Raw genomic sequence first — 25391 nt, 5'->3', positions numbered from 1 at the left:
GGGACAATAAACAATAAAATTTCTCGAGCAATTTTTGAAGGGGACACAAATAATACAGACAAAATTTTAATAAAATTTTACTTATAATGATACATGTAACATTACATGTAATGCATGTGTTTAATGTCAATACAAACATGCATATGTTACAAACTTAATATTTACTAACCTACATATTGGCTAAGAAAGCTCTTCTGACATAAATGTCCGCTTTCTTTTTAGATGTCAAAAATGACAATTAGCGACTTGGCAATACGTATACGCACTTAGATTTTGTTTGGAATACATCTAATGCACATGTAAACAAATATGTGAATCGGATTGCAATGTTTAGGGTTCAAACTGTACACTCTTAAAAATAAAGATTCTTTATTGGCATCTATGGTTCAATGAAGAACCTTTAACATCCCTGGAATCTTTTTAGTGCCCAAAAGGTTATTTAAAGAGGAAAAAGGTTTTTCAGATTATTAAAATATTCTTCACACTAAGAAAAAATAGTTCTTTTAGGTTCTTTGGGGAACCAAACATAATTCATTTCTGCATTACTGCAAAAACCCCCCATTTTGAAACATTTTATTTTTTATATAGCGTAGAACTTTCGGAACCTGAAATCAGATTGGGTTCATTCCAATTTACAGAAATTAAGGCATGTAAACAAACCTACTAAAACACACGTACAAATAACAGATGCATTTGGTTGTGGAAGTTTTTAATTTTCTGATGATAACATTTTATTTAAATATAATTATCACCATATTCTTAGTTTTACAATCAGTATCATTAAAATACAGACTAAACACATGCCAGATGAAAGGTCAGCAGTATGACAACACATAGGAAAGTCATACAACAGGTTAATGAGAGTCTAAATGTAAAAGAAAAATATGAACCTTTTCTTAGCAACTACAGCCAGGCTGTCCTCTTCAGGTACCCAGTCACTGTGATTTTGCCAAGTAAGACATGTTCCCAGAACAACATTCCTGTTTGAAAACATAGTCCTAAACTTATCAGAGTGAAATGATAGGTGAATAACAGTGATGTAGAAGCACCTCACTGACGTTGATCCAGGAACATGTTGTACTTGGTGAAATCACATTCACCTGAGGTATCCAAACATGCATACTAACTCACTCACTCAAACATCATTCAGATGTTCAGACGCTACATTCCCTTGTGCTTCTTCATTCTGTTCTCAGTCATCCTTTAAATTCACAGTCTTTTACTTCAGTATGGGATACACCTCTTACCATTCTGATACAAAAAGATTTTTTAATCACTGTCTAATAGAGACGTTGGTCAAATGGAGTTTTGTAATGAGCTCACACTTCAGACTGTAGTGGTACAACAGGTTGGCTCAGACCGCATGTATTCTCATTACATACAACATGTAAAGTGATCAGTCAGTCATGACCCTTTATAATGGGTTTAACCAAACAAATAATACTAAACTTGTAAGAATTTATCTTTGTTACTTTGTGCTTGTCATTATAATATAAATTCCCTGGTTTAGTGGAATGTGCTTTTATATTATTGTACCTGGGTGTGATTCACTGCAGCACCAAATAATGCAGAGGAAAAAAATATAAAAAGAATTTTTATATTACAAGATGTACCATCCATCTTCACTGGTCAGCAAATATCAATGCATATTTAGTGGTTTAGATTAACAATCATTCAGGGCGGAAGGGGCTGATGAAATTCTGTCTGGAAGTCCATTGATTGATATGAAGCTCTGAGAGAAGGTTGAGAGCTGCTCGTCACATACAGGTGGAACCCTCTGGTAAACACTGGAGCTGTTTCTCAATGATACACCGCAGATACTTGTATCTATTCAGAAAGAGAGAGAGAGAAAGTTATTTAACCCTATGATGGATGGATTATTAAAGGGTTAGATCACCCAAAAATTAAAATTCTGTCATTAATTACTCACCCTCATGTCGTTCCACGCCCGTAAGACCTTCATTCATCTTCGGAACACAAATTAAGATATTTTTGATGAAATCTGATGGCTCAGTGAGGCCTCTATTGCCAGCAAGATAATTAACACTTTCAGATGCCCAGAAAGGTACTAAAACATATTTAAAACAGTTAATGTGACTACAGTGGTTCAACCTTAATATTATAAAGCGACGAGAATACTTTTTGTGAGCCAAAAAAACAAAAGAACAACTTTTCAACAATATCTAGTGACGGGCGATTTCAAAACACTGCGAAGATTTACGAATCTTTTGTTTCGAATCAGTGGTTCGGATCGCGTATCAAACTGCCAAAGTCACATGAACCATTGAAATTCTGAAACACTTACGACGTAACGAAGCCTCGTTTACTAAAATCACGTGACTTTGGCGCTCGAACCAAAAGATTCGTAAAGCTTCGAAGCAGTGTTTTAAAATCAGCCATCACTAGATATTGTTGAAAAGTCGTTATTTTGTTTTTCTGGCGCACAAAAAGTATTCTCATCGCTTCATAATATTAAGGTTGAACCACTGTAGTCACATGAACTGTTTTAAATATGTCTTTAGTAGCTTTCTGGGCATTGAAAGTGTTAATTATCTTGTTGTCAATGGAGGCCTCACTGAGCCTTCTGATTTCATCAAAAATATCTTAATTTGTGTTCCGAAGATGAATGAAGGCCTTACGGGTGTGGAACGACATGAGGGTGAGTAATTAATGACTGAATTTTCATTTTTGGGTGAACTAACCCTTTAAATCGCAAAGAAAACAAAATCATAATGTTTCTTTTTACAAAAATACATTAAAAACAATATTCACCCCAACCAAAAGTTTGGGGTTGGTAAGATTTTTTGATATTTAAGTCTCATATGCTCACCATGGCTGCATTTATTCAATCAAAAATACAGTAAAAACTATGAGTGTTTGTTTCCACCACAGAATAAACAATATAAAGAGGTAATTTCAAGTTTGTATCTCACAATTCTGAGAAAAAAAGAAATGCGAAATATATTGTAACTCGCAATTTTGACTTTTTTTTCTTGCAATTGCGAGTTTATATCTTATTTCTCACAACTGTGTTTATTTCTCGCAATTCAGACTTTATTTCTCGCAATTTTGAGGGGGAAAAAATACAGAATTATGAGATCAAAAATTGCAATAACCTTTTTTTATTTTTTATTTAATGGCAGAAACAAGCTTCCATAAAAAAATAAGTAATATTAAATATTATTACAATTTTAAATAACTGTTTGCTATTTTAATATATTTTAAAATGTAATTTAGAACATCATTTATCTGAAATAGAAAGCTTTTATAACATTATGTTATGTAATACATTGTTATATTTATTATATTGGCAGCCTTTACTGTCACTTTTGATCAATTTAATGCATCCTTGATGAATAAAAGTATTAATTTCTTTCCAAAAAACAATCTTACTAACCCTAAACTTTTGAACAGTAGTGTATAATGTTGCAAAATCTTTCTATTTAAGATAAATGCTGTTTGTTTGAACATTCTATTCATCAAAGAATCCTGAAAAAAAATGTACACAAATGTTTTCAACATTGATAATAATATTAAATGTTTCTTAAGCAGCAAATAATCATCAGAATGATTTCTGAAGGATCATGTGACACTGAAGACTGGAGTAATGATGCTGTAAATTCAGGCTTTGCCATCACAGGAATAAATTATTCATATAAAAAACAGTTATTTTAAAATTGTAATAATATTTCAGAATATTACTGTTGATTTTAATATGACTTCTTACAAAAACAGTATGCTCCATAATCTTCCATTAACCAAGGAGACAAGGTTTGCCTGGCTTCCAAGGTCCTGTTAACCCCTGCTGGTAGATGATGTAACTACAGTATTGCACTGCAAACAGCATCTTTCTCCATTAACAACCTTTGAAAATATCTTCGTATTCTGACTGAATACAATTGTAAAGAACAAATTCATTAATTATATTATAGTAGATATTTAGCCAGTGCCTGATTCTTTTCTGGATGCCTCTTGAAAGCATGAATCTGATATTTTTCTCTATCTGCTGCCTTTGACGTCACAGCTCAGGATAGCCACTAGTAAAAGGCTTGTGACTGTGCGTCTTGTTGTGGTGCCATCAGCCAATTAGCATTGTCATGACATCATTGTCTGTGGCTCTAGAGTCAGCAGTCACATGGCATTTACGTTCAAGAAACCTGCCGGCAGACCTGGGCCACAATGAACAAAGATGACACACTTCTATCACATCAAATACTTTCTGTCCCAGTTGAGAAAGTGCCAATGATGTGGAAGGAAAACATTAACACTAACTATCTATCTATTTAGTATAATTGAGTTTAGTATAATTTAGTATAATATAACTAGAATTGTTTTAGTTATTTTAGTACAAGTAAAATTAAAAGAAAATGAGAAATATTGCCTTGGCAACTAGCTGAACTAAAATACATGGTTCTTTTATGGTTTGTTCATGAAATTTCGGAAATCACAAAATGAATTGTGGTTAATTTAATACATCAATACCAAGTTTCTGTTAATAAAAAAAAGTTTGAAAACAAGCAGCTTTCTCATAATTACAACAGAAATACCAGAAATAGCTTATATTTCTTATTATAAGTGGAGCCTTTGAATAGGTTGAAGTTGAGAACCTCTGATATAGAGGCATAAACTTATATATATATATATATATATAAATAAAAAATTCAGATCTGTGCATTCAAAGATATTGTAACTTTGAGTCTTTCCAGTGCTTTTAAATGCAGATATCTCCAGCATATGGTGTTCTGAGTGCTCTGAAACACTGAATCATTTAGCAATTGGTTGAACTGATTCAAAGCTTCTCCCATCTACTCATGTAAGGTGAATCATACCTGCTTCTCAGCTTCTGCACCTCCCTGTCCTCCTCTTCCTTCAGTTTGGTAATAAAGCTCTGCAGAACAGGCATCTCAAACTTTATGTACTGCGCCACCTAGAGCAGTGGAGAGCAACTGCAGTCAGTTATGTGAATTGCTTTGTATTTCAGTATCACCAACCTTTTAATATCGAAATGATATGAAGATAAACCCTCTTTTACACATGCACACTCACTTCATAGGGAATCTCCTCTCCCAGATCCTGCTCCATGAGAAAGATCTTGCACACGTGCTCACATGGTCCCTGAAGTATTCTCACTACTAATGGGTAGTCTGTACGCTTCAACTGAACACGCTCTGAAACATAGATCACATTACGTACATATACAACTAGATTTATACATTTTCTGAAGAAGATGTAGGGTACAAAAGGGCTAAAGGCACATCTTAATGAAAATGTTCTTTACACTACCTCCATATAATTGCGGAAAAAATATATATAATTTTATTGAACAAAAAAATTGGGGTCTCTGAGGTCACATGTGTTTAAATGAGTGCTTTGTTTTGCTCTACAAATTAACCGTTCATGACCTTTTATCTTATACTTGGTCCCATTTTAGTTTTATAACTTCACTTTTCTATTTTTCCAAAAATATGAGGATATTTTAACAGCAAAATTAACAGAAAAAAAAAAAAAAAAGAATTTGGGCCACTTTTGCTTGCACTCTGAACGTAGCCTAAGCATCAGCGATTATAAGATCGATTCTAGCCTCCACTGTACTATAAATATAGTTTAAGTTATGTTGTTCTCTGTCCACTAGATGGCGGTTCAGTGTTACACAGTCAAGTGGAAAATAAAAGGAGACAGCAGCTGACCTCCACTGGTATGAACGAGGTAGAGGGCGAAATCATCTGGGCTGTTCTCAATCTTAAACTTGTTAAGTAACACCCGCAGCACCTGTGGTGTGGTCATACAGCTGTTGATCCGTACGTTAGTTACGGAACCATAAGCAGGTGTGAACACGGCCGTCTGAAAGAGAGAGACAGAAAGAGGAACAAGAGATTGTATGACTGAGATGGAACTTAAACGATCACACACACACACACACAAAGGTTTTTTTCCACAAGTTACCTTGTGGTTGTAGAAGTGACCGTTGATGGAAAATCTGTGCCTTCTGATTCGCCGCTGGTCACTAGGAGACCGTTTCCTGCCCCGTCTCAGTACACCGGCATCGCTTTTGGTTCTAAGAAGCTGAGAGGAGACGTCGCACACATCTGCCAGGAGAAAACAGAAGATGAGGTGGGAAAACCAGTCACAGGTTTACATAAAGCAATTGTTTTAAAAAGCAACCTTTTACCTTCTTCTTCGTCTTCTTCATGGTGTTGTGTTGTGCCGTTGCTTGATTGGTCCTCTGGGGGAGTCACTTCCATCTGAGGGGGAGATTGAGGAGTCTGTGTCTGACCGTCCTGACTGGACAACAAATAAAGAGGAACAGAACAATTCTTTCACTACATAATAGTCACAATTCACAGCAGTGTTGCCAAGTCTGCGGTTTTCCCGCGGAATTGGGTTACTTTTACACTGTTGCAGCGGGTTGTTTTTCATGTCCGCGGGTTGAATCGACCCCAAATACGTGATATTTAGCCCCTGTGATGCGAATTTTACCAGGGGAGCCACCCTGAAATGCGATTGGGCTAGTTTTAGTTTTTGAGGAGCAATTGGGAGGGTTTTGTTGTGAAAACCTGGCAACCCTGATTCACAGCACAACATTATGTTCTTAAAGGGTTAGTTCACCCAAAAATGAAATTTCTGTCATTAATTACTCACCCTCATGTTGTCCCAAATCCGTAAGACCTTCGTTCATCTTCTGAACACAAATTAAGATATTTTTGATAAAATCTGAGCGTTTCTGAAACACACATAGGCAGCAACATTGCACATTTTGAGGTCCAGAGAAGTAGTAAAGACATTGTTAAAATAGACACCATGACTACAGTGGTTCAACCTTAATGTTATGAAGCGACAAGATTACTTTTTGTTCACAAAAACAAAACAAAAATAATGACTTTATTTAACAATTTGAACTGTTGTCATACGCAGTTGACGTAATGAATGCAATTCAGTGCTTCTGTGGTTGAACCACTGTAGTCACGTTGACTATTGTCTTTTACACCTTTCTGTACCTCAAAAAGTGCAACGACGTTGCGGCATATGTGTGGTTCAGATACCTCTCAGATTTCATCAAAAATATCTTCATTTGTGTTCTGAAGATGAACGAAGGTCTTACGGGTTTGAAATAACATGAGGGTGAGTAATTAATGACAGAAATTTCATTTTTGGGTGAACTTACTCTTTAATATGTTTAGGCAAAAACATTTTCTTAAACTTATTTTCATCCAAAATTGTACCATAGACACTACCGCTCAAAAGTTTGGGGTCAGTAAATTTTTTTAATGTTTTTGAAAGAAGTCTCTTATATTTGTCACAGTCAGGTTGAAATAATGAGGAGAAAAAAGTACTTTTATTTACAAAGTACTCAGAAACACTACAAAACAAGAACGGAACAACCAAACTAAACACAACATGAACTTACAAACAACTAAAGAAGACACTTAAGAGCTTTAACAGAACAAACAAACCAATCAGCTAAATGAATCACAGACATAATCAATGAAAAACCAAGAAAACAAAACTAGGTCACAGAACTAAAATACGTGACAAACCCACCCTAAACAGAAACAAACACGGAAGAACCCTAACCAAAGTCACCACGGCTGAATTTATTTCATTAAAAATACAGTAAAAACTAATATTTCACATGCAATATTACTACAATTAAAAAAAAATCAATTTGAATGTATTTTAAAATGTTATTTATTTCTGTGATAATAAAGCTGAACTTTCAGCATCATTACTCCAGTCTTCAGTGTCACATGATCCTTCAGAAATCATTCTAATATGATGATTTGATGCTTAAGAAACATTTCCTATTATTATCAATGTTGAAAACAGCTGTGCTGCTTAATATGTTTGTGGACACCCTGATACATTTTGTCCAGGATCCTTTGAAAAATAGAAATTTATTTTAAATAAAAACATTTTGTAATATTATAAATAACTTTACTGTCTTTTCTGCTAAAATTGAACGTGTCCTTGCAGAATAAAAGTATTAAAAAAATCATACTGACCCCAATTTTTTGAAGGGTAGTGTGGGTGCAACCAAAAACGACACTGCCAACAGATGCCATTTTAATTGTTTCATTAAAAGAAAAAGAAAAAAAATCAGCAACATTTGATGCTTTTCATGCTGTAAGCCAAAATTGTTCCTGTCTGAACCACATCAGCTCTTATTCAAGACTGAAATCATTAGAACAGGCACTGATGAATCTTATTATTTGTCCAAATGACAGTAATAAACAAAACAATCAAGTAGATCCACAATTGTAAAAAAGTTTTTAAACCCGTTCCAGTCATAATCTTTGTGTCATGCTGGACTTAAAAAATCAAATGATTCTGGGAACTGCTTGTTAAGATAACATTATCACGACGTTTCTGGCACAAACTGATGCCTAAAGTCTTTCATTTTGTTTATCAATCTCTGAAAACAATACTTGTGTTGGAGCTCTTAGATATAAATAGTTCTTTTGAACTCCTCATTTGGAACCATGAGGCAAAAATAGACAAAAATAGATCAAAACCATAAAACATTAGAAATGTGTGCATTATTTATATCACAAGTACAAAACATTTCAAATGATGGAATGCCAAGAGCATGGTCATCACAAGGATAGAGTTGCTATGGCAACAAACAAAGCAGGCTCTCAGTGTCTAAGCTGCTATGGTGTCTTGAGTTTAAAGATCTGAGCTTAGGAAAGAAATCTTGGTTTCTATGATGACGATAATGTTTATATGCTATGGCTGATAAGAACTGATTAATCACCATTTTGTTTACTAAAGTGATGTTTAATGATGGAAAAAATTCAGTAGTGCAAAATATATTAGTATTTATCAATCTTTTTTTTATCTATTTTACAAATCAGCATATTAGAATGATTTCTGAAGGATCATGTGACACTGAAGACTGAAGTAATCACAGGAATAAATTACATTTAAAAATATATTTTAAAAAGTTATTTTAATTTGTAATAAGATTTCACAATCATAATATTAACATATTTACTGTATTTTTAATCAAATAAATGCAGCCTTGGTGAGCAGAAGAGACTTCTTTCAAAAACATTAAACAATCTTACCAACCCCAAACTTTTTGAACACTAGTGTCTATTTACTTATCAATTAGTCTTTATTTCCAGTAAAAACATCCCAAAACAAGATCTCATTTACTTGAGAAGCAAGATTAACCTTATTAAAATTTGTTAGCTTTATGCTTAGAAGAAATACTGATTTTTGGCAGTGAACTATTTCTTTCTCTCTTTATTGATGTAGTTTCATGTAAATATGCCTGTCTGTGTGTTTGTCTGACCTCTGGTTGTCTAGGTTACACCCTGAGTGCCAGGAGGTAGATGAGGGAGGAGGTTTGATTCGCTCGTGGTCATCCTGCATCTGAAGCCTGATTGGTCGACGCAAACCCCATGAGATATTGAGAAGTCCTTCTATGATCAGCTCCTCCTCTTCCTGCCGGCAGAATACATAAAACACACATATACACTCATACTTGAGTTTGTTATCCTGATGAACAGAAGTGACGATACATAATGGGCCTGAGTATTAGGTTTAAGTGACACACAGCCACCATTTTACTTTTAGAATAAATGAGGCTTATAAATGATAAATACAGCATATCTAAAACTGTCAGTAATTTGGCACAGCCAAAGCACCTGAGCAAGCTGCATTTACAGACACAAAAGGAGACTCAGTCACCCCCACACACGGACGCACATCCCCTCCAGTCACAGACAGTTATTACTCCCCTGACAATAGTGAATAATTGAGAAAGCACAGAAGGGGTCAAACGCTTCCCCACCTGCCACACAATGAGTGTAAAAAAACTCTTTCTTACCTCTCTGTGTCGCAGCTGCAGGTTCTTTCCCTCATAGTAGAGATTGTAGGTCTTTAAATAAGAGAGAATGCTGCTCCTGAGAAAGAACAAAGTCTTGCTTAATAATTCATTTAATCTTTAAAATGTAAAACTTACATCTTGTGTCAGAAGGGGGAGGTGGGGGGGGCTGTCTTAAAATACAGTCAAAGTTCACTGGGTGCAACCATGTTAATTTAATCAATTAGTTATGGAAAAAAATAACGTGTTAAAATTATTAACGCATTTAACATACCCACCCCGCCCCAGGCCTAGGTCATCTGACTGACATTTCATACAGTTGATGGTGACGAATATGATGCAGGGCAACAACCAACAACTCACTGTGTGATGTAGCCTATAAAATGCAGTTATATGGCCCTAAAATTTAAGATATTGGGGCAAAAATGCCCCTGTATGAGTTTTTGTCTCATATTTATATCATATGATATAGTTAAGCAATATCACACGAGCAACGAGTGCAATATCACACGAGCGCTGATTATAGCACGAGTGCAAATGTGATACTGATTTTATACAACAGTTCAAATAAGAAGTTAATATTGTGTTATATTTTAGACACAACATTGTCTGTTTTTGTTTATTATAAAGCCATAGCAGAACAATTGTGCGTCTCCGAGCAACACGGGGTGTTTCTGAATGAATTCGCGTTCTAAACGAATAGGGGAAAATCAATGATTCAATGGCCCATTCATAAAGAGAGCCATTTACTTAATTCCTTAATGAATCAGCCGTTTGAACGAATGAATGAACGACTCAATGACTTATTCATTTAGACATTTACCGCCACCTACTGGCAGTTAGATTTAGAATATTATTTCATTAATTTTTTTAATAAAATTATTAATAGTTATTAATAAAAACCCATTAAAGGTATAGTTCAATGACGTGTGAAGTGGAAATTCTGTTATCATTTATTCATCCTCATGGCTGTTGTAGCCTAAAAGTTTATGCCTAATAAATTTTACGTTAAATCAAATATAATAATATATACATATATATGGGTCAATGACGTGACGGGTCATTTTATTGTCCAAAGGCCTTAACAATAATAAAAAACAAAGATATGACATCCGAAGTATGTAAGGTAGTACAATTACATCTGTTCTATTGAATGCAAAAGGTTTCAATTATATTTTGCTACATATAAAGGTATTTTAAATATTTTGAAGTGTCAAAAGGTCATTCGGTTTAACCGTCCAAAGGCAAATACAGCCATTTCATTTATGATTAAAATATCTTAAAATGTAATAAATGTATATTTTTTTATTCTGGCATGATTTTATAACATCATTTATGAACAAAATGGTATTAACATTATGTGTAGAAGTTGTTGCTTTGTTATGAGAAAGAATGTCCAAAAAAATGAATTTCATTGACGTCATTCGGAGTAACCAATATAAAGGGACCATTTTGGATCAAGCCATGCACTCAATATCATGTGACAGGATGTGACATCATTCAGACACCTGCAAAGGACCACATGGTCGTGAATCAAAGTAACTAACTCTCTTTTAACTATTTGAAAAATTAATGTTTTCACTTGCTCATACGCATGTCCCGAAACATCAGGTCATTCGGTACAACCACTATAAAACATGGAAAATGTTATAATATTTTAAAAACTTGTACTAAATATAAAATGTTTTATTGTCCTTTTGCTAGCTAGCTAGCTAGATATCACCCTGTTAGCATTATTTGAAAATATCATCATTCGGTATAACCAAAAGTGTAATTCGGTAAAACCGAAATTTTGGTTAAACCAAATGACTTTTTTGGTGACGAATTTTGTCCATCTTGTAATTATTGGATATATATGTAAACTTTCAAGTAACATGGATTGTAGATAATAACAATAATAATTTAATAACTAAAAATTAACATTAAAGTAACATTTATATAGATTAATATAATTATATTGTTGCAGTATCTAATCTGGTTACTACACTGAATCTGATTCTTTTCTACAATGTGATTAACTTTTTCTTAGATGAAAGTTTAGTAGGAATAATTAATTAGGATGAAATCATTTCAATTCAAATCAATATTCATGTCCATGTCAATGTATTCTGTTGGGTTTATTTACAATAATGACAAACTTACTGTACATAATCCCTTACATAGTGAATACATTATTGCAGAACCATAACATGACAATAAAAGCAAACGTGTTCATATGTTATCAAGAGTTTGGTAAGATTTATACTCACTTGCTGATGAATTTGTTCTCTCCAACTCGTACGCCGTCATTCCTGTCATCCATTTTATCCCAGCCACGACTGCATGGAAGAACTCTAGAGGGAAAGAGAGGGAGGAGAACAGAGAAAGAGAATGTTTCAGTTTCTTACTTTAACATCAAAGAATTAACTCTTGGGTATCTAGGTCAGAGAAAAAAAAAAAAAAGGGGAAGAGAACAACAAGCCATTAAAACAAATATTATATGCATATCTTACATTCCTCACTAGCTCATGTATTTTTGATATTTCTTGACAAGAGACTCGTGGTCTGTTCTATATCACACAAACCCATGTGAAGCCGACATCTGCAAGTCACAGCTGAAAGTAAACTATTCATGAGGATGTGACCAGAATAGACATGGAGCACATGCTGGAATGAATATGGGGATTGAAACAGACAAAAACAGTTCATCAACTCATTTAAAGATCCCATGAATTCAGTAAAGTTTTGTGTTCTTTAGTCCATGTGTGTTAGCTTTAAGGTCACCAACAGTATAAACTTAGCAAAAAAGGAAACGTCCCTTTTCCAGGATTCTATATTTTAAAAATCATTTTGTAAATTCTAAATAAGCTTTACAGATCATTATTGGAAAGGCTTAAACAGTGCTTGTTCAATGAACCATAAACAATTATTGCATATGCACTCGTGAAACAGTCCTTAAGACACTAACAGTTTATAGGCGGTAGATAATTAAGGTCACAGTCACAATAACTTAGGACACTAAAGAGACCTTTCTACTGACTCTGAAAATGCCGACCTGCGTGAAAATGCCATAGACCTGCTGCAGGAGGCATGAGGACTGCAGATGTGGCCAGAGCAATAAACTGCTGTCTGTAATTTAAGATGCCTAAGACAGTGTTACAGGGAGACGGGAAGGACAGCTATTCATCCTTGCAGTGCCAAACCACGTGTAACCATGTGTCCCCCCAGTCGTGTTCAAGAACTTGCTAGTAACTTGGTGTAAGAGTGGAGTAACAGCATGAACTGGCAGATCTGGTGCAGCCCATGAAGATGAGATGGACTGTAAAGCAGCTGGTGGCCAAAAAAAAAAATACTGACTGCTTTTTTTGATATTGCCCCCCCAAACCCAAATCCCAAACTGTTTCCACATAAATATTAAGCAATACTGTTTTTAACACGGATTATATTACGAAATGTTTCTTGAGCACCAAACCAACATATTAGAATGATTTCTAAAGGATCATGTGACATGATGAGACCAATTAAAGACTGGAGTAATGACTGATGAAAATTCGGCTTTGACATCACAGGAATAAATCACATTTTAACATATATTCAGGGTTTTTCCTACATTGAAAAATTTTTCATGCTACTTTTTAATACTGATTATTAATTACTATTATTATTATATATACCAAATATTTTCTGTTCTAGCAAAGAAGCATCTTCTCTTACAAAGCTATGAAATCACAGATTTTTTTGCAAAGAGGCCAAGAAAGGATTACAGTGAGAGTGGCAGGTAATTTATTGTCAGTATTGGGCTCGCAGATCATGTGGATAGGGTACTTTTTACTGTTTGTGTCGATGACCATGTCTGTCAGCCACCACCAAAGACTATTTTTGACCCAGGAAAAACCCTGATATTCAAGTGGAAAACAGACAGGTATTTTAAATTGTAATAATATTTCACAATCTTACTGTATTCAGTCAAATAAATGCAGCCTACAAATAAATGATCAATATTAATATTATAAAGCGACGAGAATATTTTTGGTGCGCCAAAAAAAAAAAAAAAAAAAAAAACGAATTAGTTAGTGATGGCCTATTTCAAAACACTGCTTCAGGAAGTTTCGGAGCGCCAAAGTCACGTGATTTCAGCAGTTTGGCGGTTTGACACGCGATCCGAATCATGATTCGACACGCTGATTCATTACGCTCCGAATCTTCCTGAAGCAGTGTTTTGAAATCGGCCATTACTAAATAAGTCGTTATTTATTTTTATTTTTTTTGGCGCACCAAAAATATTCTCGTCGCTTTATAATATTAATATTGAAGCACTGTACTCACATGAACTGATTTAAATATGTTTTTAGTACCTTTATAAATCTTGAGAGAGGAAATGTCATTGCTCCCTATGTAGGCCTCACGGAGCCATCGGATTTAAACAAAAATATCTTAATTTGTGTTCCGAAGATCAACGAAGGTCTTACGGGTGTAAAACGGCACGAGGGTGAGTAATAAATGACAGAATTTTCATTTTTGGGTGAACTAACCCTTTAATAAAAACAGCCCAACTGCAGTTTGATTGATATTACTTGGAATGCACAATAAAAAAAAAACGAGAATTAATAATTTGTGAGAATTAATAAAAATTGAGTTATCTGTTTTTGCAAATGAACTCTTCATATATTTTCTTCTGGAAGAACACACAAAATACTGATGACTCATGCTGCACTATTTAGATTTTTGTCCAATCCATATCTATCCTCCCCAACACAGTCTTGAAATTTGACCAGACTTTAAACATTTCAACTGTTAAAAGATGCTTAGTCATAATGACGATCAATATATTTACATTTTTAGGAATGCCATTGATTGAAATACAATCAGTGATGTAGGATAATACAAAATTGTCCCTTGTGGTTCATTACAGATGAAACCAGAGAAACACAAGACTAAAATGAAGCGTAATATAAAGCCTACAAGCAAAAATAGCCAAGAGAACAATCATCGAAAGAAAATATTCTTTGAATTATTTCTATTAATTCATCCAGTTAAGTTCCCCAACAGTCCACAGAAATGCTCAAGTGGTTCCCTCTAAAAAGTGAACTAAAAACATGAGTGATATTACGTCTAAATCTTTCTTCGTAGCATGAATTATTCAAAGGAAAACCTTTATGTTTTCCAATGCAAAATGTGTAACGTGTCCAATTGAAAGATGAAGGAGTACAGTTAGCTATATGAACTTTTATCATCTCTATAAGGCTTAATGGCTGACACATATACCCATGTTTGGAGGTTCCCCTGCCACAATACAAACTGCTCTACTCAAGGCTTCCTTCCTCACCAGCTGGAAGGGCTTTACTGAAGCTTCCGGAGACAAGGACAGGTGCAGGACAACAGGGGTACTGTTACCCTGCTGATACAACTACTCAACATTTCTGACTACAGCTCTGACCGAATCCGAGCTGTTGCTGTTTTATTGTATCTCATTTAAAACATTAAGTATACAGCTGTCATTCCAACAAAGCTGACATGAATAGTGTCACTGTCAAACCATATCTAACTTTAATAAAACAAGCCTTTTAATAGAGATATATTTTCACACTGAACCTAACGTTAAAGGAACTGAAAGTGAGGAAATTGCAGTGACCATCTGCATGCATAGTATGTAGTTTCACAACTTTGTACGAGCAAATCAGTGTTAAAGGGATAGTCCACCCAAAAATGAAAAATCAGTAATTATTTACTCACCCTCATGTCATTTAAAGCCTATATGACTTTCATTGTTCAGTGGAAGATAAAAGAAGATATTTTGAAGAATGTTGATAATCAAACCATTTCACTTCCAATTGACTTCCATTATATGGACAAGAAATACAACGGAAGTCAATGGGAATCAAAAACTGTTTGATTACCAACGTTCTTTAAAATATGTTGTTTTATATTCCATAACACAGACATCCATACAGGTTTGGAACGACATGAGGGTGAGTAAATAATGAGTGAATTTTCACTTTTGGGTGAACTATTCTTTTAAATAAAGAAAAACACTACAGAAAGCAGTCATTTGTCCTCTGTATTACATGATAAAATGGCATAAGTTACTTTTTGCATTTATTCCTCTTCATCTAAAAATCCCACAAAACGGCACATTCGAAATGCCACAACACACTGATTTGAATCCTGACATTTATCAACAGACTAAAAAGTATACTTTCCATTAACTGTCTCACTATCTCTTGGCATTTCTTAAACTAGACATAAGAAGACTTAACTGAACGCACATTACCTTATCTCTGAAGTAAATGGCTGTTTTGCAGCTAATCGTCTGGTGGTCTTTAAATGCTAAGTGAGTGCTAAACCCATGTGACACATAGCTTCGCTCTCCTAAAGTCTCTGATTTGCACAGCGGAAACTGACACGAGGCTTCAGACTTCCCCAATTGTGGTTTCGCTGGCTGCCTCCTCCTTCCTTTATCTCCCCGTGTCTGTTTCTTTCAAGTTCACCATGTCTTTATGCACACTGCCATTAATCATATACCAACAAAAGATATATGAAATCCATCAACTTTATGAGCACTTTAGAAGAACTACTTAGTGTACACAGACATGAGCACAGAACTCAAGGGTCCGATACACACAAATACACACAAAAAAGGCACAGGTGTCCTACTGAGACCCCAAATGGAACAGTTAATGGCCTCATTCAGTCCCAGACAAAACTCCTACACGGTTATCCTTTCACAAGATCATTATCCCACAAGCAAACAATAAGGTCTCTCTTTTGTACGGGCATGTTTTCTTATCAACACTACCATCTCCTGACACAGAGTGTTCAGTTAAGTATGTGTAGCTGTTAGTGTGTGTGTGTGCTTGTTTTTGTGATTTATGAGGACACAAATTTGTATAATGACATTGGTATTACACTAGTATTACGACGTAAACATGAAAAATGAGGACATTTCATGAGCCCTCATATTTAAAATAGCTTTAAAAACATACTAAACATGAAAAATGTAAAAATGCAGAATGTTTTCTGTGATGGGTAGGTTTAGGGGTAGGGGTAGTGTAGGGGGATAGAATGTACAGGTTGTACAGTATAAAAACCATTACACCTATGGAATGTCCTCACTAAGATAGCAAAACAAACCTGTGTGTGTGTGTGTGTGTGTGTGTGTTTGTGTGTGTGTGGCCCCTCCCACATCTTTCATACACACCGCTCGCTGCGCTCAATCAGGAGATGATGAAATATTCAATACCAATCGACCCAGAGCAGCTTATTCTGACATGAATATTTCATATCCCAAATATAGTCCTGTCAGAACTACAGATGATCAGTATAAGAGCTATTAGTCTCTGATACACATCCAAAAGTCATTGCCAACAGATAACGGGCATCAGATGACAGGTGCTGATTAGAAGGGGTCTGTATTTAGGGATGCATGATATATCAGTGCCCTCTCTGAATCAGCGGATAATGTACAAGCTCTAACACTTTAAAACGCTAATCATTTAATTACAATGTTAAATGTAATCTTTAGTAAATCTCAAAATGAATATCCATTTTTTATATTGTGCATTATACTGTAATGTTGTGATACCTATATTCAGTTGTAGCATTTTAAATGATTCATTTGGGATTTTAGTGTTTCATTCAAGACAAAATAGTAAAGAATTTTGCTATTGTTCATTAATCAGTTATAAACATTAAATAAGTTGATCTGTATCAGAATATATACCGTTTATAAGTTTGGGGTATGTGAGATTTTCTTCTTATAAATAAACTAATACTTTTATTCAGCAATTAAATACCTCAGTTGAAATTTATCAAAATAAAATACAAAATACTGTATGGAAAAAATGTCTATTCTGAATGCAAAGAATATTTTGTTGCGTAAAACCACTTAGAAACTTTTATTTTCACCTACCTCTACCACCAACTATTCAAAAACATTGTGTTTAAGGTATCATCTGTGTGCCATTTTTATACTTAGACTGACCAGGTTACACTGCACCCTATTACTTGTGGTGAACTCTACTAAATAAATCACATGTAAAACTGTGGGAACTTTTCCTGCTATCTAGCAAGGAGAATTGATGGGCGATATGACCAAAATTATATCACGATATGAGTAATATTCACAGTAACAATATATATCATGATGTTACACATGATATTTTTGATGGAAATAAGGTTGTTATGATACCAAAACATATTTAATACCAGAGAACTTTCACTATTATCAATACCAGTTTCGATACCACTGCAAAAACTAATACTAGGCTAAATAATGTGTAAAAAGTTCTCAAGCAATTATTGAAGACAAGTAAACATTCAGTAATAAAATAAGAACAAAGAACCAAATGACAAGCAATAGGACAAATAAGTACAATGGAACAAAGATACAAATTAAAAAACTGAATAAAGTAATCAAATGTAAAATGAAACACTCCATAGCCTTTAGTGTATGAATTAAATGCACACTGATACTTATTAAAGCTACAAAAGTTATCCAGTCAAGAGCAATGAGTGATATCCTGTTTGTCACTGGTGTTTGATTAACATTATCGACACAGACATTAGCAGCACTGACCTATTGATACACATCCGATTCTCCCAACTGTTTACCTTTATAAACTGACTGCATTTATGTGAATACTCTGATTTTGACATTTTTTTGTGTGCATTTGATAGTTTTAGCTGCGTACAGGAAGCTGCCTGTCAGTGTGCAGATACTGAATGCAAGTTGTCTTTTGTGGCATATTGCACTTTTAATAACTTTTTTTTAAAGGGTTAGTTCACCCAAAAATGAAAATTCTGTCATTAATTACTCACCCTCATGTCGTTCCACACCCATAAGACATTCGTTCATCTTTGGAACACAAATTAAGATTTTTTTTTTTTTTATAAAATCCGATGGCTCAGTGAGGCCTGCATTGAGAGCAAGATAATTAACACTTTCAATGCCCAGAAAGCTACTAAAGACATATTTAAAACAGTTCATGTGACTACAGTGGTTTAACCTTAATGTTATGAAGAGACGAGGATACTTTTTGTGCACCAAAAAAACAAAATAACGACTTTATTCAACAATATCTAGTGATGGGCGATTTCAAAACACTGCTTCATGAAGCTTCGAAGCTTTACAAATCTTTTGTTTCGAATCAGTGGTTCAGAGCGCGTATCAAACTGCCAAAGTCACATGATTTTTGAAATTTCAATGGTTCACCACTGGGGGTCATGACTTTGGCAGTTTGATACGCGCTCCGAACCAAAACAAAACAATTTGAATTTTCAAAACAAAAGATTTGTAAATCTTCGAAGCTTCATGAAGCAGTGTTTTGAAATCACCCATCACTGGATAATGTTGAGTAAAGTTGTTATTTTGTTTTTTTTGGCACACAAAAAGTATTCTTGTCGCTTCATAACATTAAGGTTGAACCACTGTAGTCACATGAGCTGTTTTAAATATGTCTTTAGTACCTTTCTGGGCATCTGAAAATCTGAAAGTGTTAATTGTCTTGCTGGTGATGCAGGCCTCACTGAGCCATCGGATTTTATGAAAAATATTTTAATTTATGTTCCGAAGATAAACAAAGGTCTTATGGGCGTGGAACGATGAGGGTGAGTTGAACTTACCCTTTAACATCAATCACATCCTGCTCTTTATTAGTCATTCTTTCATTCATTTGCATCCCCAATGCGAGATGGAGTCGTAAAGCCGCAGCTCACGTACATGATAGTTGGGGTTGGGGGGCCTGAACTAGTTGATACATGAAAACAGCCACCTAATAAAGAGGTTGACTGGCACAAGTATTTTATGCATTTTGAAAATACAAAAATACTAAACTTAAATATATTTAAATACAAATTACATTAGATTTTTTTTCAAAGGCTTTAAAATACAGAATTAAAAAATAAAATAAAAAACCTTTTTCTTATACAGTTAACTACTTTTAATCCCTTTTTTATTCATGCTCAAATGTTGGTTAGATAAATACACCCCATTATACAAAAACAAATGCAAATTTAGATAACGAAAATGTGATATGACCCTGCTTCAGTCTCTGCAATGCAATAAGCCTTTTTCACGCTTTTCACTTGAATAGCCGCCTACTTGAGCACCACGCTTTGAGAGCCATGTACTTTTCCACGCTTACGCAACTATGCACTCTAGCATTAAATGTGTCAGGGGAATCTATGAAAAATGAATGAAAAAGAGCATGAGAACTATTTTTACAGTCTTTTGGACTCATGTGACTATCCAATCTGCTGGTTCTCCTAAAAATCAACTCTGCATCTACAAAAAGTACCTAATTATGAATAATTACATGTTTTTCAAACACAGACTGTCTGGTGGGTTGGCTCTTGAGTTTACTGGGCACATGTGTGGAAGTGGGACAAATAGGATGGAAGTAGTGGTTCGTGTCGCTTCAGCATCCAAAATGGCTTGTTTTTGAGTGTTTGCTCATGTTACTATAATAAATTCTATCAGGATCAGTGTTGGGGGTAACGCATTACAAGTAACTTGAGTTATGTAATCAGATTACTTTTGTAAATTAACGCATTACTTTTTCAATTTACAACAAATTATCTAAGTTACTTTTTCAAAAAAGTAACGCAAGTTACTTTGTTTTCCCATGTATTGACTGACAGTTCTCCCGTCCCCATGTTGAGAGAAATCGGGAGTGCAGAGGTAGTTCTAGACTAAAATGTGAACACGAATTTACTCATCTCACTTGCACGAAAACATTCAGTATTCCTCAAAATGAATAAAAACAGTGAAATGCAAACTCAGAATTTTATGCAAACCTGTAATAATTCAATATATTAAATGACACAAATATACTTTATGTATTTAATCTCACTTTATTAACCAATGTCTTTGCTGCTGACCTTCAATAAACTAATTCAACCATAGTAATAAGCAAAAATGACTTTCGATTAGATTTAGAAATAAGAGCGTTGAACTTCCGTCTCCTGTATCCTGTTCATCTTTAATCCAGAATGGCAGCACAGCTGAAAGGTTTGTTTGAGCTGCGCCCTCTACTGTACAGGCGTAAATATGCATTTCCTTCAGCCTGAAGCTTATTCACTTCACTTTTGGTGTGAAAGGGCCTGAACATTTGCCAAAAATAGAACTTTTTTTTTGTTGTTACTAAAAAACAAACAAGCAAGCCCAGCCCAGGTGAGAAAAAGTAACACAAAAGTAATATAACACATTACTTTTCATAAAAAGTAACTAACACAGTTACTTTTTTAGGGAGTAACACAATATTGTAATGCATTACTTTTAAAAGTAACTTTCCCCAGCACTGATCAGGATTATTTTGTTTGTTCATGCTGTTGTTCCAATCCAACCACGGCCACCGTTCCATCCCTCTTTTTCCTTCCCGCTGGCTCGAAAGTTATTCCCCCTTGTTATCCAATTCCAAAGCAACCGCTCACTAACCTCTGCCTTTAAGATCCAGGCCAAGATCTCTGCTTGATGTTTCCTGGCCTAGATCCACACACACACACCATTCCCTCACCTCCCCCAACCAGCATCTCCTCACAAACACTATAGCTCGGCTATTGTTTAAATTGCCACGGCAACCTGGAAAACACTTGCAAAGCAACAACGAGCTTCATCCAACAATGCTGAGAGTCACACGTCTGCTCCTTCTTCCTTTCTTCTTCCTTCCCTTCATTTATGTGTTCAACAGCTTGCACTGCCACAGTTGTCGGCATGTTTACTGATGGCTGCTGCTTTGTGTTTCTGAAACCCTCTCGAGTTATGAAATATGACACAGAAGACAAAACACAGCTACTTCACAATCTGCTGCATGGAAAATCTGCCTGGAATCCTAACTTGCATCCGAGACACTAAGGCTAGTCTGGTAATGAGTAACTTATTTGGAACATCGAAAGAATCCATATTTATCAAAACAAATGACTTTAGATGCAGTTTAGAAAAACGATTTCAAGATGAAGATAAGTATTCTCATTTTTTTCCCCCTTGATTTTCCTCATTTTTGAGCTGGAAAGTAACTATCACTCAAATGTGTCACAGTCACCACCTATCTGAAGGTGTGAGGATCACTGTTAAAGGGATAGTTCACCTAAAAAAATAAAATTTAGCTATCATAACCATGGTGTTTCAAACCCATATGATTATTTTTGGAACACAAAAGGAGAATTTTTTTTTAGAATGTCGAAACACAAAGTTTTCATATGGCTCAAGAAGACCTGAAAGAATTGCGTGATTTGTACAGTATGCACTACTTAAAAGTTCTCTTGAAGTTTTATACAACAATTAGTCCCATTCCTCAAATCTGATTGGTCGAGCCATGTGCTGATACTTACGGTAGCCCAACACCAGTTCTTTAACTGGAATATTGAGAGATAATATTTCAAAGTGATTTCTGTCATTTTGACAGACAATAAATATTGTATTTACCTGATTTAGAAACGTTCCAGTACTAATCCCTAATAGGGATTAGAAGTGAAAAGGGGAGACAATTGAATATGTAAAGCATCCGTGTGAAAACAAACCTGGAAAGAGAGGATTTGGAGAGAAAAACGATAGATTCTTAGTGCATTCCAGCGAATTACTCACGGGCTATAAATTCAATCGGGAGAACAGACCACAAATGTGTGGTATATGTTGTCCTTTTTTATACTCTTACAGTGGAATAAATAAGAGGGAAAAAAAGAAACTAATCAGGAGGAAAAGAATGCAGCGACTAAAAAAAGCTCTTTCTATAGATATTCTTGTTATAGCACATCACATTAAAATACCAAGCGTTACGATATTCTTCTGACGTCTGCAAATAGAACATGAAGGAAATTGTACAGCTCATTTATTCAAACTGACAGATAATGATTATGTGTAGTAGTATAGCCTTATGATTTGAATTTATTTGTTTTAGTCTGAGTGGAACTTAAGAAAAAGGTGGATTCCTCCACTTGTCTGTCACTTTGGTGACTCACAAAGCTTGATGGTTTGGCCTCTTTTAGAACTATTTTCTTTGGCGACAAATGAAGTAATTGTCAGTCTGAATCATGTGTAATTTCAGTCTGAATCACAGTCAAATCAGCTGTAATTACCAGAGGCAAAATCAGATGTTATTCAGCCCTTTTTGGAAAGTTGGGAACAGTAATATCTTTTTAATGTTTTTGAAAGATGCCTTTCATGCACATCTAGGCTTAATTTATTTGTAAAATACAGTGAAAAACTGTAATACTGTGAAATATTACAATTTAAAATATTTCTCTATTTTATTAGATTTTAAAATGTAATTACTCTTGTGATGGCAAAGCTGCATTTTCAGCAGCCATTTCTCTAGTCTTCAGAAATCATTCTAATATGCTGATTTGCTGCTCAAGAAACAGTTGTGCTATGTAATATTTTTGTGGAAACAGTGATACTTTCTTCCAGGAAAAAAAGCATTTATGGAAAATAACAGTCTTTACTGTCACTTTTGATCAATTTAATGCATCCTTGCTGAACAAAAGTATTACTTTTCTTTAAAAAGAAATGTATTTTAAGCGGTAGGGTATTCATAGCACAGAAAAAAAAGAAGCACAAACTTCTCTGTGCTCCATCGAAGAAAGAAAGTCATACGGGTTTGGAACAACATAAGCATAAGTAAATATGGTGACAGAATTTTTTATTTTTGGGTGAACTATTCAGGATAAACCAGACTGGTTATGTAATCTAGCCAGATATAATGCCAGGAGAGTCATTTGAGCACACTGAGTTACTTTCTCATTGCTATCACAGATATCTCGCAAGGGAGGTAAACAACTCTAAATTTTAAACACTGTGGCATATTATTCTCTTGATGCTATTGTAATCTGAAGCCTGAATATTAGATTACATTTCCAGTAAGACATTCTCAATGTATTTCAATACACAACTGCTCATATTACACATTATGATACAAAGTTGCAAACACATGGCACTAGCCTATAACACAGTCACTGGTACATCAGCATCCAAGTCTGAGCACGTCGTGAGTAACAAACATCTACGAAAACAGTGAACACAAACACCCACCCCTCTCTTGTAGATCTCTGCTCCCCAGATGCCGATGTCACGATGCCCGTCGCTCAGTTCAGATTTTAAGCGTTTTAAATCTTATCAGTGTTTCACTCAGTCTGAACGAAATCTACCATCCGAGATGCTATGAACCGATACAGGGCTTTACTTAGTCCAGCTCGGAACGAGCTTCTTCTTTGCGCGTATCGGGAACAATCGCAGTTTGAGGGGGGCGTCTGAGGAGGAGGAATACCCCATCTGCTGTTACAGACCTCAGATAGTGCATCAGCCAATCAGCGCGCGCTCGGACGCCCCTTTGTTCGCGCTGCTCCTTTAGCGCTGGAGAACATATGCGTTCAGTGGGGAATCCCCAAAACAATAGCCCACTATAAGTATAGGGGCAATAGAGGAAAGGAAGGAACAGACAGTAAATTAAAGCTTAATTTAATTTTACTCGTGGTAACGTGTGACTACATGTGCAAAGGCACAAATAGTTAGCCTATTTTGTAAAGTTGTGAACTATATAGCTAACTTTTTTATTAGTCAAAGAATGCTGAAAAAATCATGTCTCCGCAATTCAAACTATTTTCAACATTGACAGTAACCATTATTAAAGGGTTAGTTCACCCAAAAATGAAAATGATGTCATTTATTACTCACCCTTATGTCGTCCCACATCCGTAAAACCCTCACTGATCTTCGGAACACAAATCAAGATATTTTTGATCAAATCCGATGGTTCAGTGAGGCCTCCATAGACAGCAATAACACTCCATTTTTCAATGCCCAGAAAGCTACTAAAAACATATATAAAACAGTTTATGTTACTACAGTGTTTACTTTTTGTGCGCCAAAAATAACAAAATAGCGACTTTATTCCACAATATCCAGTGAAGGGCGATTTCAAAACACTGCTTCAGGAAGCTTCGAATCTTTACGAATCATTTGTTTCGAATCAGTGGTTCAGAGCGCCAAAATCACATTATTTATTTATTTATTTATTTATTTAGCGCCAAAATCACATGATTTCAGTAAACGAGGCTTCGTTACGTCATAAGTGTTTTGAAACTTCAATAGTTCACGTGACTTTGGCAGTTTGATACACGCTCCGAATCACTGATTCAAAACCTATGATTCGTAAAGAATCGAAGCTTCCTGAAGCAGTGTTTTGAAATCGCCCTTCACTGGATATTGTGGAATAAAGTCGCTATTTTGTTATTTTTGGCGCACAAAAAGTATTCTTGTCGCTTTATAATATTAAGGTTGAAATACTGTAGTAACATGAACTGTTTTAAATACGTTTTTAGTAGCTTTCTGGGCATTGAACAAGGGAGTGTCATTGCTGTCTATGGAGGCCTCACTGAGCCATCGGATTTGATAAAAATATCTTAAATTGTGTTCCGAAGATCAGCGAAGGTCTTACAGGTGTGGAACGACATGAGGGTGAGTAATTAATGATATAATTTTCATTTTTGGGTGAACTAACCATTAGAAGGATTTCTGAGGGATCATGTGACACCCAAGACTGGAGTAATAACTGCGAAAAAATCAGCGTTTCCAACAGAGAAATAAATGACA

General features: G+C 35.1%; 1 protein-coding gene across 2 annotated transcripts; it reads right to left on the bottom strand.

Moving 5' to 3' along the window:
- Positions 1-688: 688 nt before the first annotated feature.
- Positions 689-24062, bottom strand: rassf2a (Ras association domain family member 2a). 2 transcript variants are annotated; one of them, XM_051904081.1, is made up of 10 exons: positions 23832-24062; positions 12079-12162; positions 9833-9908; positions 9296-9447; positions 6170-6282; positions 5944-6086; positions 5688-5841; positions 5047-5168; positions 4830-4927; positions 689-1827 (listed from the first exon to the last, which is right to left on the bottom strand). In XM_051904081.1, the coding sequence occupies exons 2-10, from the start codon at positions 12129-12131 to the stop codon at positions 1758-1760; spliced, it is 981 nt and encodes a 326-aa protein (XP_051760041.1). In that variant the 5' UTR covers positions 12132-12162; positions 23832-24062; the 3' UTR covers positions 689-1757. The 2 variants fall into 2 exon arrangements, with proteins under 2 accessions (XP_051760041.1, XP_051760040.1); XM_051904080.1 differs by lacking the exon at positions 23832-24062 and adding an exon at positions 16080-16231.
- Positions 24063-25391: the final 1329 nt, after the last annotated feature.

Source organism: Ctenopharyngodon idella, chromosome 8 (genome assembly GCF_019924925.1).
Source record: "Ctenopharyngodon idella isolate HZGC_01 chromosome 8, HZGC01, whole genome shotgun sequence".
NCBI classification, from domain to species: Eukaryota; Metazoa; Chordata; class Actinopteri; order Cypriniformes; family Xenocyprididae; genus Ctenopharyngodon; species Ctenopharyngodon idella.
This window is presented reverse-complemented; position numbering and strand designations above follow the sequence as displayed.